General features: G+C 41.6%; 2 protein-coding genes across 4 annotated transcripts; one reads left to right on the forward strand and one right to left on the reverse strand.

The window, feature by feature from the left end:
* Positions 1 to 225: 225 nt before the first annotated feature.
* Positions 226 to 7,431, forward strand: LOC144708334 (fimbrin-5-like). Of its 3 annotated transcripts, XM_078581584.1 has the most exons (17): positions 228 to 393; positions 543 to 593; positions 679 to 830; positions 907 to 1,077; positions 1,195 to 1,433; positions 1,703 to 1,874; positions 2,117 to 2,155; positions 2,276 to 2,344; positions 2,424 to 2,540; positions 2,991 to 3,202; positions 3,712 to 3,867; positions 4,311 to 4,510; positions 4,614 to 4,771; positions 4,871 to 4,967; positions 5,255 to 5,346; positions 6,864 to 7,107; positions 7,190 to 7,431. In XM_078581584.1, exons 3-16 carry the CDS (start codon positions 744 to 746, stop codon positions 7,032 to 7,034), a joined length of 1,980 nt encoding a protein of 659 aa, XP_078437710.1. In that variant the 5' UTR covers positions 228 to 393; positions 543 to 593; positions 679 to 743; the 3' UTR covers positions 7,035 to 7,107; positions 7,190 to 7,431. The 3 variants fall into 3 exon arrangements, with proteins under 3 accessions (XP_078437709.1, XP_078437708.1, XP_078437710.1); XM_078581583.1 differs by having other exon boundaries at positions 226 to 593; positions 7,213 to 7,431; XM_078581582.1 differs by having other exon boundaries at positions 226 to 591.
* A 5,135-nt stretch (positions 7,432 to 12,566) lies between these two features.
* LOC144708790 (protein FAR1-RELATED SEQUENCE 11-like) lies at positions 12,567 to 13,805 on the reverse strand. Its single transcript, XM_078582226.1, has one exon. The coding sequence runs from the start codon at positions 13,803 to 13,805 to the stop codon at positions 12,567 to 12,569; it is 1,239 nt and encodes a 412-aa protein (XP_078438352.1).
* Between the last annotated feature and the right edge of the window lie 707 nt (positions 13,806 to 14,512).

Below are 14,512 nucleotides of genomic sequence, written 5' to 3' on the forward strand. Positions count from 1 at the left end.
GAGAACAAAACAAAACTGCAGACTCTGTGAAGGATAACTGACAGTGCGTCCCGTGCCACCGTCCTACACCGTCATCCGTTCCAAATACATCAACGACCAGAGACCAAGATCTGATCCAGCGGCTGGATCCAACGGCTGACAGTGGCCAAGGATACGCGGGCGGGGCCCACAAAGCGGCCACGTAAGCCTAGTCAAAGGGGCTATATAATGCGGAAGTCTTCGGGTTCGTTATAGAGAGAGAAAGTTGGCGCGAGGACGAGGCAGTCTACGGAGAAGATCGCCGGTATGGCGATCGCCGGCCGGCGCTAGGGCGGCGGCCGGGGAAGAACTGGAGAAGATCAGATCGAAGAGAAATCGAGATTTCAATACGAAGTTTAAGGAATTTCGATCCAGGTTCTTTGTCGGTGGATCGAAGATTTGGAACGATTCACGAGCTTCCTCCGCCTCATATAATTGTTTGTTTGTTTTCGAACTCTATCCTCCAAATCTGAAATTCTCTGTCCTTTCTGTTTGGCTCTTAAATTTGTGAACGAACTGGACAGTCTGCTTCCGATCTTTGATCCGTCGCCCTTTTTCCCGGCGGATCCAACGGTGTGAGTTTATCCTTGCGCCGCGGTGGATTTTGTTTTCTGTTGATTCGAGGCCGGAGAAGGCGCTGAATTCCGTTGATCTGTGCAGTTCAATTTTCGCTGCCGTCGGTGGAAAATCTGAATTATCTGTTTCTCGAGTGTGGTGGAGTAAGCATGTCGGGATTTGTCGGTGTTGTTGTCTCAGATCCTTGGCTTCACAGCCAATTCACGCAGGTTGAGCTCCGCGGCCTTCAATCTAAAGTAAGTACTCTAGGAGCTGACGTTTTAGTTCATCGCTTTTTGAGCCTTTTGATTATCTCTGATTTGATCTCGACAGTTCATGTCCGCGAGGGAAGAACTGAAACACTTCACGTCCCAAGATTTGCCGTCAGTGATGGCGAAGCTCAAAGACTTCAAGATGGTCCTCGAAGAAGAGGAAATATCAGCGATATTGGGGGAATCTGAGTCAGATGCTGACCTGGAAATAGACTTCGAGGCGTTTCTTCGGGTACTGCTCTTTTGTCCCTTCGCCAAATTACCCATTTTCAGATCTTTTTTCTAGTTTTTTGGAAGAATTTATGCGGTCAAATGTCTTAAGTTATGTAACTCCACTGTGAATCATCAGGCTTTTTTGACTCTGCAAACACGGGCCGCAGCCAAAGAGGGAGCTAACAGCCACTCTCGGGATTTCCTGAAGGCCAGTACGACGACGCTACTCCACACAATCAATGACTCAGAGAAGGCTGCTTATGTCGCACATATAAACACTTACCTGGGCGACGACCCTTTCCTGAAGCAGTATCTTCCACTAGATCCAACGACAGATGACATCTTCAATCTTGTAAAGGACGGCGTCCTTCTCTGGTAAATTTTCTCTCTTCTATTTTGAAATATTTAATGCGGAATATCTTAGGTTCATTGATCTTAAGATATCAATTTATATCAATTATCATTGACCTATAGATGCCAAAAATAATCAGAGGGAGAGATGTTAAGATATCATCAATTTACTCAGATTTTTAAGAGCTCCGAAGATCCCTTCCGTTTGTTTTCCTTATTATTATTTTTAATTTTTTTCTCAGAGATCCAAGGTTTGCTTTTACTGTCATTGATATTGTTTTCTCTTTTTTTAGTAAGCTAATAAATGTTGCAGTCCCGGGGACAATAGACGAGAGAGCAATCAACATAAAGAAGATAATCAACACATGGGAGAGGAACGAGAACCATAGTCTCTGCCTTAACTCCGCAAAAGCCATTGGCTGCTCCGTAGTGAACATCGGGACACAAGACTTGGTAGAAGGCAGGGTAGTCTCTCTCCCTCTATCTAATTTTGCTTCTTTTCCAGCTCACTTATCTCTGCATTTCAAATTTTCCAATCACCGTATGAAGTCTGAAAATTTTCAATTTCCCAGAAAAGAGTCATTGGGTCGATATGGGTATTGAGAAAGCAAATGCACCCGTCTATCCTTTTTCATTTTTAAGTCTTATAGTGTAATTTTCATTTGGTATGGAAATGGATTACTGACTGTACATCCGTCTTTCTGCAGCGTCATTTAGTTCTCGGATTGGTATTCCAAATAATTAAGGTACAGGCTCAGGGAATCTTTTTCTTCATAAACAGTAGTAGAACATCAGTAAAACTAAAAAGACAGTAATTGTATTCCTTATGTTTTTGGATTTGATCAATCATCTGTATTTTTTTTTAGATACAACTGTTAGCGGACCTTAATCTCAGAAAGACCCCTCAATTGGTTGAGCTGGTGGATGAAGACAAGGTGGAAATACTTGAATTTGGTTTATTTTCTTTGTGTCGTCTTTCAAATATACCGATATCAAAATTTCCAAACTTCACAGGATGTTGAAGACTTGATGACGTTATCTCCAGAAAAAGTCCTACTTCGCTGGATGAATTACCATCTTAAGAGAGCTGGGTACAAAAAAGCTCTAAAAAACTTTTCCTCTGACGTGAAGGTAAAATATGAATTCCTTAAAAGACAACTCATAGTGGTATTAGAATAATGAAGGTAAAATTCATGAAATGATACCAAATAGTGAGTTTTGCGTTTTCATGTCTATCTCGTTGTCGGAAATCACCTTATTGTAAATAAGTTTCTAGTTTTCCTATAGATGACTTTCTTACTTGTAAGACCCAACATGTATCATTATATTCGTTTAGTAAACATGAAAACTAGTGGACATTCATATTCTTGACTGGGTTTCTTATTTATCGGTATCCTAGAGGAAGCCAATGCCTTTTTAAACATTCCGCATTTTTTTATGAAGGTCTCCGATGCCTTTTAATGAATGTGATTTTGGCGACAGCTGGGTGAAAAAACAGATAATCTCTCATTTATCTTGTTCTACCAGGAAGATGTTTCATTTCCTTGACACAATTTTACCTGTTGGCTGGTTTAATTGCAGGATGGAGAAGCATATGCACATCTGCTTAATGTTCTTGCTCCTGAGCACAGTAGTTCTGCCACACTAGACACCAAAGATCCGATTGAAAGAGCAAATTTGATCCTGGAGCATGCAGAGAGAATGAACTGCAAAAGATACCTGACTCCAAAGGATATAGTGGAGGGATCTCCCAATCTTAATCTAGCATTTGTGGCGCATATATTCCATCACAGGTGCATATTACCTTTTGTTTTGTCCAGTCTATTTTTTTCATTTTTTGAAAAAGCAATTTGGGATTTTGTTTCAACTACCGAGTGGGGAGGCATGTAAGAGAAGAGAGCGAGAGATCTCCATCTCTTCATCCCAATTTCTCGGTCTCGAATCTCCTATCGTCCCAGTCTGCTTCTTAGAAATAAGGATAATTATTATAATTTCTCTCTTGGAATTTCTATCCCTATTTAAGGGCAGGGAATTGTTTTTCCTTAATCAACTGTCAACTCCCAGGGCAACTGGGTTCCTCCTACCTCACTACTATTCTCTCTCTCTCTCTCTCTCTCTCTCTCTCTCTCTCTCGATCTCTCTCGACTTCCACAGCCATGGAGTTATATACTCTGCATTTGCCTCTGGTAGAATCAAGGATCATAAAAAAATCATTTTTCACTCTCGTGATCCCTTTAACGATGAATCAAACAAGATATCTCTTTTGAGTCATACTAATGATGCATTATTTGGATATTCTCAGGAATGGTCTGTCGATAGACAGCAAGAAAGTTTCCTTCACCGAAATGATGCCATACGATGTTCTAGTCTCCAGAGAGGAGAGAGCTTTCCGGCTATGGATAAACAGTCTGGGCATAACAACATTCGTTTACAACACTTTTGAAGACGTCAGAAACGGGTACATCTACTTCTCTTTAATAGCGTATGTAGCAGGACAGTGCTGGGTAGAGAGAGAGAAAGAGAGAGATGTCCATTCAAAGAGAATATTTTATACATTTAATGGTCCATATTTGTCCACCATCCTTGTTGATTGAATGGGCACATCTACCTTTTCCTTATAGCCTATTTAGCAGGGCCCATCTGGGTAGAGAGAGAAAGAGAGACGTAGATAGAGATAGCGGTAGAGAGAGAGAGACGTTCAATCAACAAGGATCCTGAATTTATTTTATAGCCTGTGTTTCTCTTCCACCATTGTTGAGTGAACGGATGTATGTACCTATCTTCAATAACTTATCTGGGTAGAGAGATAAAGAGGCACTCAACAAGAATCCAAAGTTTTTTTTAATATATTATATTTATCCGCTACCGTTGTTGAGTGAACTTCTCTCTCTTTCTATCCAGATGGGTCCTGCTTGAAGTACTGGAAAAAATCTCGCCTGGATCAGTCCGTTGGAAGCAAGCATCAAAGCCTCCTATCAGATTTCCATTTAAAAAGATTGAGAACTGCAATCAGGTGGTCAGAATTGCAAAGGAGTTAAAGTTTTCAATGGTTAATATTGATGGTCAGGACATCAATCAGGGGAACAAGAAGCTGATCCTCGGTATAAAAAATAATATTTCATTCTTTAGTATCTGTTGATATTTTTGCATCAATATTAAAGAAGATAATCAGTTTTAAACATTTTTATAATGTGATATTTTCAGCTTTTCTATGGCAGTTAATGAGGTTTAATATACTTCAATTGCTAAAAAATCTGAGATCCTGCTCAGAAAAGAGAGAGGTTTCAGATGCTGACATTTTGGACTGGGCTAATGAGACGGTTAGAAGAGCAGGAAGAACCTCTAGAGTTGAAAATTTCAGGGTATATCTCTTCCCACCATTAAAACATTTACTCAGGAAAATTTTCTTCATTTACAGAGTAAAGCTCTTATTGTTATTCATCAAAATGTGCAATTTCCAGGATAAGTCTCTATCCAATGGGTTGTTTTTTCTTGAGCTTCTGAGTTCTGTACAGTCAAGAGTTGTCAATTGGAGCATTGTGACTAAGGGCGAAACTGGTAATCTGAATCCTTGCATTTTACTTGTACGCAGTTTTAAAAGTTATTTATTTATCACTTTTCATGCACCGTTGAAAATTCCTATTGGTTCAAAAAAAATTTGACATCTAGTCTTTTATGAGATTCAATAAAAATGCGATCTTTTGTTCCCAATCCCGCAGGATAGTATTTAGAATTTTTCAAAATATTTCTTCTAATATATTAACTGAAACTTTTTAAATATTTTATGCTGTCTACATATTTTTCTAATATTTTAACTGTCGTCATTCTGGTAAATGATGATTCAGATGATGAGAAGAGGTTGAACGCGACTTATATAATCAGTGTTGCTAGAAAGCTTGGATGTTCCATTTTCTTGCTCCCAGAGGATATCATTGAGGTAACAATAACATTTCATCTTAGAAAAAGAATCGTATTAATTTCTTTAAGAATTGCTACAAAAATAAAAGTATCATCCTGATGTGATGGTATTATTTCATGTCTTAAAGTTTACTTTAATCCTCAATATTTTTCGACCATAGTCTTATTCCCAAGCTTCTGTTCAAAGTAAGGTTCAGCACACACCAACCATTGTGTTGATGATTGTGTAGCTGAATTTTGGATGATAGATGGTTGATGCTAACGTTGATGATCCCGCTGAGATTTGACGCGATCCGTCTACGTCAGCCATTACTTTAGCTAAAAATTTCAGTTCAAAGCCTCAGCAACATCATTGTCATGTCAGTGTCAACGTCATATATCACGATGACAGTCATTGACACCACATCAACACACTCATCCTGACTTGTCAAAACCTATTCCAAAGTTACATCATGACATCAAAAGCGGTTTCTCGAGCATGTAGACTGTCAGAAATATAAAGATCTGCGAACTAAGCGAGTGAGACAAAGACAGATACCACAGTGAAACATGCTTGTCAGCTAATAGGCTATATGGACTGACAGATTGATATAAAGAAATAAATAGAGTGTGATAAGGAGAGAAAAATAAGGATGAATAGATGTAGATAGTAAGAGGAAGAAGACAGAGAAACATCCATATGAGAGGGCTGGACGTATAGATCGGGGACGCGGACAGGACGGTTTTTTCGTCCCCGGACGAGAAAATTGTCCCGTCCGGGGAGAAAGACAAATTATGGGACGAAAATTCGTCCTGGGGACCACCGGATGGGACGGTTTTCGTCCCGTGGGACGAAAAAATCGTCCGTCCGGAGGTCTACGGACGACGGACGGACGAATCTGGACGGAAAACTGCCGGATTCACATCCGACGTTTGAGATGTTGCCACGTGGCCTCACGAGGACAATTTATAATATATTATAATATATTATAAATATATAATGTATTTTTTCGTCCGGGATGAATTTCGGGACGAAAATTCGTCCCTAGAGGACTGGATGGGACGAAAAATCGTCCTGGCATTATTGGACGGGACGGTTTTTTGTCCGCTACACTAACATGGGACGTAGGACAGGACGAATTTCTTCCCGAAACGTCCATGTCCCATCCCGTCCGCATCCCTGCACTATAGCTGGACATATAAATAACAATCCATAGATAAATACACATAGATAGAGAGATGATATGGGCATGGCTGAACCATCTACGTTGGGGGGACCTAACGAAGGAAGCTTAAATAAGAGAATATGCTCTCGTATCGTAAAAATGAATGATCTTTGCTTTGAAGGAAGAACAAAATCAACCATCTCGCTCTTTCCTTTCTTCGGTGCTACCTTTTCCTTACAAGGGATGGGTTTCGGGTGTATAATAACATTTTCTTTAGGAAGCCCGGTAACTATTTATATAATGTGGTAAAGTCTGGAATTTATGTAACTTATGGGTTATGATTGAAAATTTTTAACTTGTTTATACATCTCACTCGGCTCGTCTCGGGCAGGTTCACCCAAAGATGATACTTACTCTGATGGCCAGCATCATGTATTGGAACCTCCATCACCACAATTCCATTCCCAAGAAAAGCATCCATGATGACGAAGACGGCGGTTCTCTCTCAAATGGCATCTCAAGTCATATTAGTTCTGAAAGAGAAAATGCTCAAGAAGAATAGACTCAAAGGAGCCAGTCAAAGATTATATATTCAAGAGAAGAAGATAGTATTTTACGCAGTCAAAGCAATGACGGTGGGAATCTCTTTTCTTCTCTGAAGATACCTTTTTGGATTGTTTAATTATTTTATTTATTATTTTTACGATGATTAATCAGTCATTGGGGTTTTCTGCTGAAAGGGAGGATGCGGAGGAGCGCCGAGTCGATATTTGTGTCCATTTTTGTAGTTTTTTTTCTGTAGAAGTCCTTGTATAAATATCTGTCTTGCATATGCTTTGTTTAGTTATTTTCCTTTACCATGCTTTCATTTGTACTCTGTAAATTATTTATTGAAGGTTAAACCTGAAATAGAACATATAAATAACTTAAGAAAAAGTATGTAGGTGAATGTGTTTGTACATGTGTTTTGGTTTTTTCGAATATGGTTTGCTAGTGATAAAGAGAGAAAGAGGCCAAAATGAAGGGAGATCGAGAGCGAAAAATAGATAGTGAGAGAGAGGTGGAGAGAGATAAAGTATGAGAGAAAAGTGAGGGGTTTGAGGAGGGGAATTGGGATAATTTTTTTTCACTTTTAAAACAAATAGGAAACAGTTTTCTGTGTGAGAGATATAATTATAATGATATTATATTTTTGGTCGCGAACTAATCTTTTATTACAGAACATGAGAAAATAAGTGGAGCCAGAAAATTCAATTTTCTGTCAACCTGATAGTTTTTCAACTCATTTATGGTGAAAAATGAAATATTGAGAGGGTGTTAGAGACAAAAGGTAGGAAAACCAGTTTGCATAATTTTAGATGAATTTTATGAATATGTTTTAATTAGGAAAATATTTTTCCGCTTGGAGGATCGGGGATTTTCTAACATTGAGTGTAAATTGGTCCAGTGAAAGAGATGACTATTTTAGGTCAAAGTTTGATTGACTTCTGGTAATTATGATTCGGCTTTTCCATTTTGGACCGGGGACAGGTTGGACTGGACTGAACCGGGACCGAACAATACCGGATCGGAACTGGATCGAACTTCAGGTAAGCTTTAGGTCCATGTCAAAAAACCGGACCGGACCGGACCCTGTCCCACACACTACCCATCCCCCTCCCCGTCGTCCTTCCCATCACCCGCCCCAAGTGCTCATCGCTGCTGCTCCACGCGCACAACGACTCCGCCACCCCCCCTACCAGACCAGACCAAGACCAAACAAGAATGGACCGCAACCGGACCGAACTTCAGTTAACGTTTAGGTCCATGCCAGAAAACCATACAGGACCGGGACCGTCAAACCCTAATTATGATATTTAATGAAAAATCAATAAAATCATTATTTAAATCTTATTATTTAGTTTGAGATCCATTTAATTTCTTTAATATATGTATATATTCCTCTCAAATATCTTGTTTTCTATTTCCCTCTTTATCTCTCTTGAATGGGCAGATGGATTGAATTATTTTAACGTTTTTTTTATAAAACAGGTTTGCACATGTTTATTTCAAAAATAGTCTGAACCAATGTAAAAGAATATAGAAAAAAATATGAGGAAATAAACTGATTAGTTGGAAGATAATGGGAGGAAGAGATGGGAAAATGAAACACAAACACACATGACTATTAGTAGTAGATTGAGTTTTAGGCTTTTATAAAGGAAAAACATGTGAATAATAACACATGATTCATGACACATAAGAGCATGTATTTCAATTGTAAATGACTATAATATACTTTAATCATTACACAAAATCAGCATCAATTTGCTAGAGTAGATATTTCATCTTAATACAATAATTTAAGCGGAAAATAAAACACGCAATTCTCCTATACTTATACTTATCTAGAATTTTGATATGACATTGGTCCAGATATGTCAGAATATGTTTTATTGATTTATTATAAAATTTATAATAATTTTCCAATTATTTTGCGCGGGCGTCTCATCCCTAAGACTTGCTTGCTCTGTATGGAGTGCCCCGTGGTTCCTTGAGTGCCAGCCGCAGAGAGGAATGCCTGCTGCACGGGCAACCGGTTGCCCCAAAGGAATCTTGGGCAACCAGGACACGTGAAAAAAAGCCACGTGACTTGCAAGGATTGGGCATGGAAGCCCGGGAACCCCCAAATACGCTCTCTCTGGAAGTTTTCCCGGGCAACCCGTAATCCCCTCTCTCTCTCTCTAACTTTACTCTCTCTCTCTATCTCTCTCTTCCCAGCGATCCTCCGGCGATACTCCGGTGATTCTCTGGCTTCCAGAAAGCCCCGTTAGCACATACAATCGCCGCCCCAACCATCAACGCCGAGACATGGCTACTAGGCTACGCGATGACCGATCGGGAACGACAAGTCCAGGTAGGACCCTACTTCGTCTGCATTTTCCGCAATCTCTCCATCCATCCATCCATCTATCTATCTATCCATCTATCCATCCATCCATCCATCCATCCATCCATCGATCCATCCATCCATCCATCCATCCATCCATCCATCCATCCATCCATCCGTCCATCCGTCCATCCGTCCGTCCGTCCGTCCGCCCGTCCGTCCGTCCGTCTGCCCGTCCGTCCGTCCGCCTGTCCGTCCGTCCGTCCATCCGTCCGTCCGTCCGTCTGACCGCCCGTCCGTCCGTCCCCCCGTTCGCCCGCCCGTCCGCCCGTCCGCCCGCCGCCCGTCCGCCGTCCGCCCGCCCGCCGCCCGCCGCCCGTCCGCCTGCCCGCCGCCCGTCCGTCCGGCGGCGCCGCCGCCTGCCCGCCCGCCCTTTTGCCCGCCCGTCCGTCCGTCCGCCCGTCCGTCCGTCCGTCTGTCCGTCCGTCCGTCCGTCGGTCCATCCATCCATCCATCCATCCATCCATCTATCTATCTATCTATTTATTTGAGATAGAAGGTGAAATTTTGATCGATTATGACTTGATCTCTGCAAAAATTCCTCCATAATCAAAATTTCTCGAGAAAAAGTTCTTGGAAAAGCCGTTCTTCCGATCTCAGAGCTCGTTGACCAGAAGTCAACGCTCTCGATAGCCATTAGGCGTTGACTCAGGCCATGAGGTATGGAGTATCTCACGAGAGGGGATTTGTGCATGAAGAATTCTTCTTCTGAAATGGGAGGTGTGGCGGTCCCGCTGCGGAGAACGTGTTCTTCCGTGGGGAAGCTCGGATCTTCGATTTCGGCTCCTGAGAAAGAGGAATGGCGAGGGCATGGATCTTAGGCCACCCCGCAGGGTTGATGACGAAGATCGACATCGAAGAGCATGTGTTCTTCCAGTCGGAAGCTCGCTCAGCGGCCGTCTAGGAGGAAGACTCTTCTAGGCGGAAGCTTACCTTCATTGATATTTCTTCTATTTGACTGAGAAGATTAGGGAGAACATACATTTGAGATGATTAACAATAGGCTTCCCTCTATCTTCTCAAGTGACAAGGGAATTAGAATTCTTATAGCATCATTAGTACTATTTAAGGGCATAAACTGGCCAATTGTATTATGTGTTAACATCTTCATACGAAAGTTGTCGCAGATTAAGAAATATGAAGAGAATATTTACTATTCATTAATTATAGTGGATTAGACTTGATTAATTATAATTAATTAATTATATACATCATGAATACATCAAAGAGACATTAAAAAATTGAATTTATAAATGAGGATGATGAACAATTCTCTCCAAACTCCTGGATGATCATGGCAGAAGTTTATCCAGGCACCGGACATTGTATCTCTGATAAACCTTCTCTCTGTTCTCTGACCACCATGCCTCTGCTTGATGCTCCACGAACCTTCTCCGAATACAAAAAAAATGGGAGAAGACCAAAGTCAGTAGACATTTATTTCATGATATTCAGGTTAAGATTATATTAACCTGAATCGCACTCTCTTGACTCTTGGAAGAAGCTCCACCCTCTCGATCACTCTCAACAGGTGAGATCTCTCTCTTCCTCTCCACTCCTCCATTTGCATCTGCCTCCAATTTTTGTTGAAGGGCAGAGTTTATAGGGTTGACTTTGGCTCTGCACCGTTGTAGGCATAGGATGACACATGAGGCAGCCTAACGGCAATGTCCTTGAGCTGACAAGGAGAGAGAAGGTTGAATCAGTATAAAATAGTTGCCTTAGACAACATCAAAAAAAGAGCTATGAAAAGATAACTGAAAGGTTAGAGATTTAATAACCGCTTTGGCAGCCTTTGACGTGGCAGATTCCTCAGCGGCCATTGCGGCTGCTTCCTTGGCTTTCCTGGTGGTTGCCTGAAGATCAAGCTCTTGTAGCTCGCGCCGCTGCTTGAGACTCTCGACCTAACAGAATTCAACATAATAACAAACATTATTTCTCTCTATTTGGCTTTAAAACAGTCGTCGATTTCATCTTTCCGGTAATCACTAACCTGGGCCTGCAACTTCAAGACTTCATGGCTTTCTTGAGAAAGGCGAGACTGCTCTTGAATTACCCACGGAATAGGTCTTGACGGAGTTGACCAAGATACAATCAAACTATTTTACAAGTTCTGGCGTTGTGCCCTTGTTGCCCGCAGCTAGAGCAAGTGACACCCCTCTGCTTCTTTTTACTTTGCAGCTGCTCTGCCATGCTTATGTAGCGCTTGTTCCCTATTTTGGGTCGTCCTTTGCAACGAGCTTTCAACGGATTTCTAACAATATCTTCCTCTAAATCAGACAACGCAGGGTGCGATATCTGTAGGTTTCTTTCAATAGTTTCGCCCAAAACAATCATTGATGCCTTGTACAACTGAAATGTGCTCTCGGTTCCAATTGAACGGTGTAAAATGGGCTTTGTTAGAGCCGTTAGTTCAGACAGACGTTGATCTTTGGTCATTCTTTGTGTAGCCCTGACTTCAGACCTGGGTCGCGTAGCCAACGCAGTATCGATGAAGGCATACTGAATATCCACAGTTTCACAGTCCTTTTTCCAGCGTCGATTAAACATTGAGACATGGCATGATAATATGTTATTGCGGCGAAAACAACACAACATGTGTCTGCATACAATAACGAGCCAAATTGCCTTCCTACAGGAGCACATACTTTGCTCAACGGAGCCAATGGATATCCTCACAACACGAAATTTGTTTGGAAAGTCTTTGTGACTGATTAGGAAATATCACTGATCTTTGGAATCATCTGCAACACAGGTATATGAAAGCGACATTCCTGATTCAGCTTTGAGAAGAACCTGGGCATAATTTGTCAATATTTGAAGAGCTTCATTAATTAGAGGATCCATTGTTGCTGCGGCGAACTTGGTGGAAAGGCTAGCTTGGGACAACTTCTCTCGCGATCGTGTTTCGACTGCATCGAAACCATCAATAATGCGCAATAGAGATGAATTCGACAATAACGCAGATTTGATCTGACAGTTGACCATCTCCTGGCGTTGTGTAGAAGACACACCTGCGACGAAGATGTTATGGGTGTAGGCGAATGCCCACTACTTCTTTTTTTCCTCGAGAACTCGAAGATAGGATTCTGCCGCTTGCCATTTTGACTTCAATGTTGAAAATTCCATCTCGAATTCATCAACATCTTCAATGGAGCCGACCCTCTAGAAATCATCCATGAATCCACTGAGATTGGCCCTCAAAGAGCTAGCTAGAGCACGAGTGATATTCTGGGAAATGTGGAATCTGTACAGTAGATGGACTGTAGTGGGCCAAATGTCCTTAATAGCTCGAGCCAATTCCATATCGCCATCTGTAAACAAGACGATGGGATCGAGATTCGTATATGGTCGAAATTGTTGAAGAGCCCAAGAGTAGGAGTCAAATTGCCCGTTGGACAAAAGACAACCAGCAGTCAATACTGTCAAACCATGGTTATCGATCACTGTGAACAACACTAGAGACATGCCAAAGCGATTCATCTTGTATGTAGCATCGATTTTTAAAACATCGTTGAACTGCACATACTTCTCTTTGCCATTAGCTGAAATCCAGAAAACTCTCTCCAAGCGAAGTGTGTCATCATTCAATTGGAAATTGAAGGACCAACCATGATTGTTCTTATCTTTCAATAATTTGACAAAATCGTTAGTCTCGCGAGCTCTGCTAGAAGATTTTTGTAACAAATTCTGTACGTCTCTTATTGTCCACGTAATTGGAACATCTGGGAAATGCTCCTGCTCTATCAATGTCTTGATTTGAGAGCACCTGCGCATGCCAAGTTCGTTTAACTCCAGCATTTTTGTTTTCACTTCGTCCGGAATGAAGCGATTTTGCGGCATTTGGGCCAATTCAACTTCAGTAAAAAGATCGTGATTGTGCTGATTATTTTTCTGATACACTTCATAGACGCCCGAGGCTTGATTTAACCGCAGCTTAATTACGAATGGACATTGACATTTCAATGTCCTCTTCTCTCTTTGAAACTCTGTAGAAACTAAGGACTGCTTCATCGATGCCTGACCACCGCGAAAACAAAGAAACCTAATGAATTTCAAGTGCTTGGAAGTCTTCTGACCAAGGGGGCAGTTGGCGTACTCGATACACTTCTCATGTGCTTGCTCGAGTGTTTCAAGGACATCTCCAACGGATACTTTCTGAGTTTCTACAAAAGCCAAAATCAAGTTTTTACAACTCTTCAAACTCCTTACAACACCACTAGATGATGCAGGCCAAGCATGAGCAATTGACGATTTGACGACGGGAGCAACATCTAATACTCTAGTGCTAGCACAGGCAACATCTTCATTCAAGGAGCATCCGCTGACCAACATCGCTTGAGGAAGCGGTGAAGCAGTTGCGTCTCCAGAGATCGTAGCAACCCCAGCTTCAGCACCCTTCATTGTCGAAAACAGTGGAGACAACATGTTTCATTAGATAGATAGATAGATAGATAGATAGATAGATAGATAGATAGATAGATAGATAGATACATAGATACATAGATAGATATATAGATAGATAGATAGATAGATAGATAGATAGATAGATAGATAGATAGATGGATAGATAGACAGATAGATAGATAGATACAGAGATAGATAGATAGATAGATAGATAGATGGATAGATAGACAGATAGATAGATAGATACAGAGATAGATAGATAGATAGATGGAGAGATTGCGGAAAATGCGGACGAAGCAGGGTCCTACCTGGACTCGTCTTTCCCGGTCCGTCATCGCGTAGCCTAGTAGCCGTGTCTCGGCATTGATGGTCGGGGCGGCGATTGTATGTGCTAACGGGGCTTTTCGGAAGCCGAAGAATCGCCGGAGGATCGTCGGAGGATCGCCGGGAAGAGAGAGAGAGAGAGAGAGAGAGAGAGAGAGAAAGAGTAAAGTTAGAGAGAGAGGGGGGATTACGGGTTGCCAGGAAACTTCCAGAGAGAGCGTATTTGGGGGTTCCCGGGCTTCCATGCCCAATCCTTGCAAGACACGTGGCTTTTTTTCCACGTGTCCCGGTTGCCCAAGATTCCTTTGGGGGAACTGGTTGCCCATGTAGCTGGGTGGTTATTTATTTATTTATATTGTCAAATTCTAATGAATGTAGCA

The sequence above is a fragment of the Wolffia australiana genome, chromosome 10 (assembly GCF_029677425.1).
Source record: "Wolffia australiana isolate 7733 chromosome 10, ASM2967742v1".
Lineage (NCBI taxonomy): Eukaryota > Viridiplantae > Streptophyta > Magnoliopsida > Alismatales > Araceae > Wolffia > Wolffia australiana.

Bases quoted from the DNA above. Each gene is read 5' to 3' on its own strand.
- LOC144708334 (XM_078581583.1), top strand. From the start codon at position 744: ATGTCGGGATTTGTCGGTGTTGTTGTCTCAGATCCTTGGCTTCACAGC. The intron at 2,541-2,990 runs GTAAAATATGAA...GTTTAATTGCAG, and splicing joins ACTTTTCCTCTGACGTGAAG to GATGGAGAAGCATATGCACA. The intron at 4,968-5,254 runs GTAATCTGAATC...ATGATGATTCAG, and splicing joins TGTGACTAAGGGCGAAACTG to ATGATGAGAAGAGGTTGAAC.
- LOC144708790 (XM_078582226.1), bottom strand. From the start codon at position 13,805: ATGAAGGGTGCTGAAGCTGGGGTTGCTACGATCTCTGGAGACGCAACT.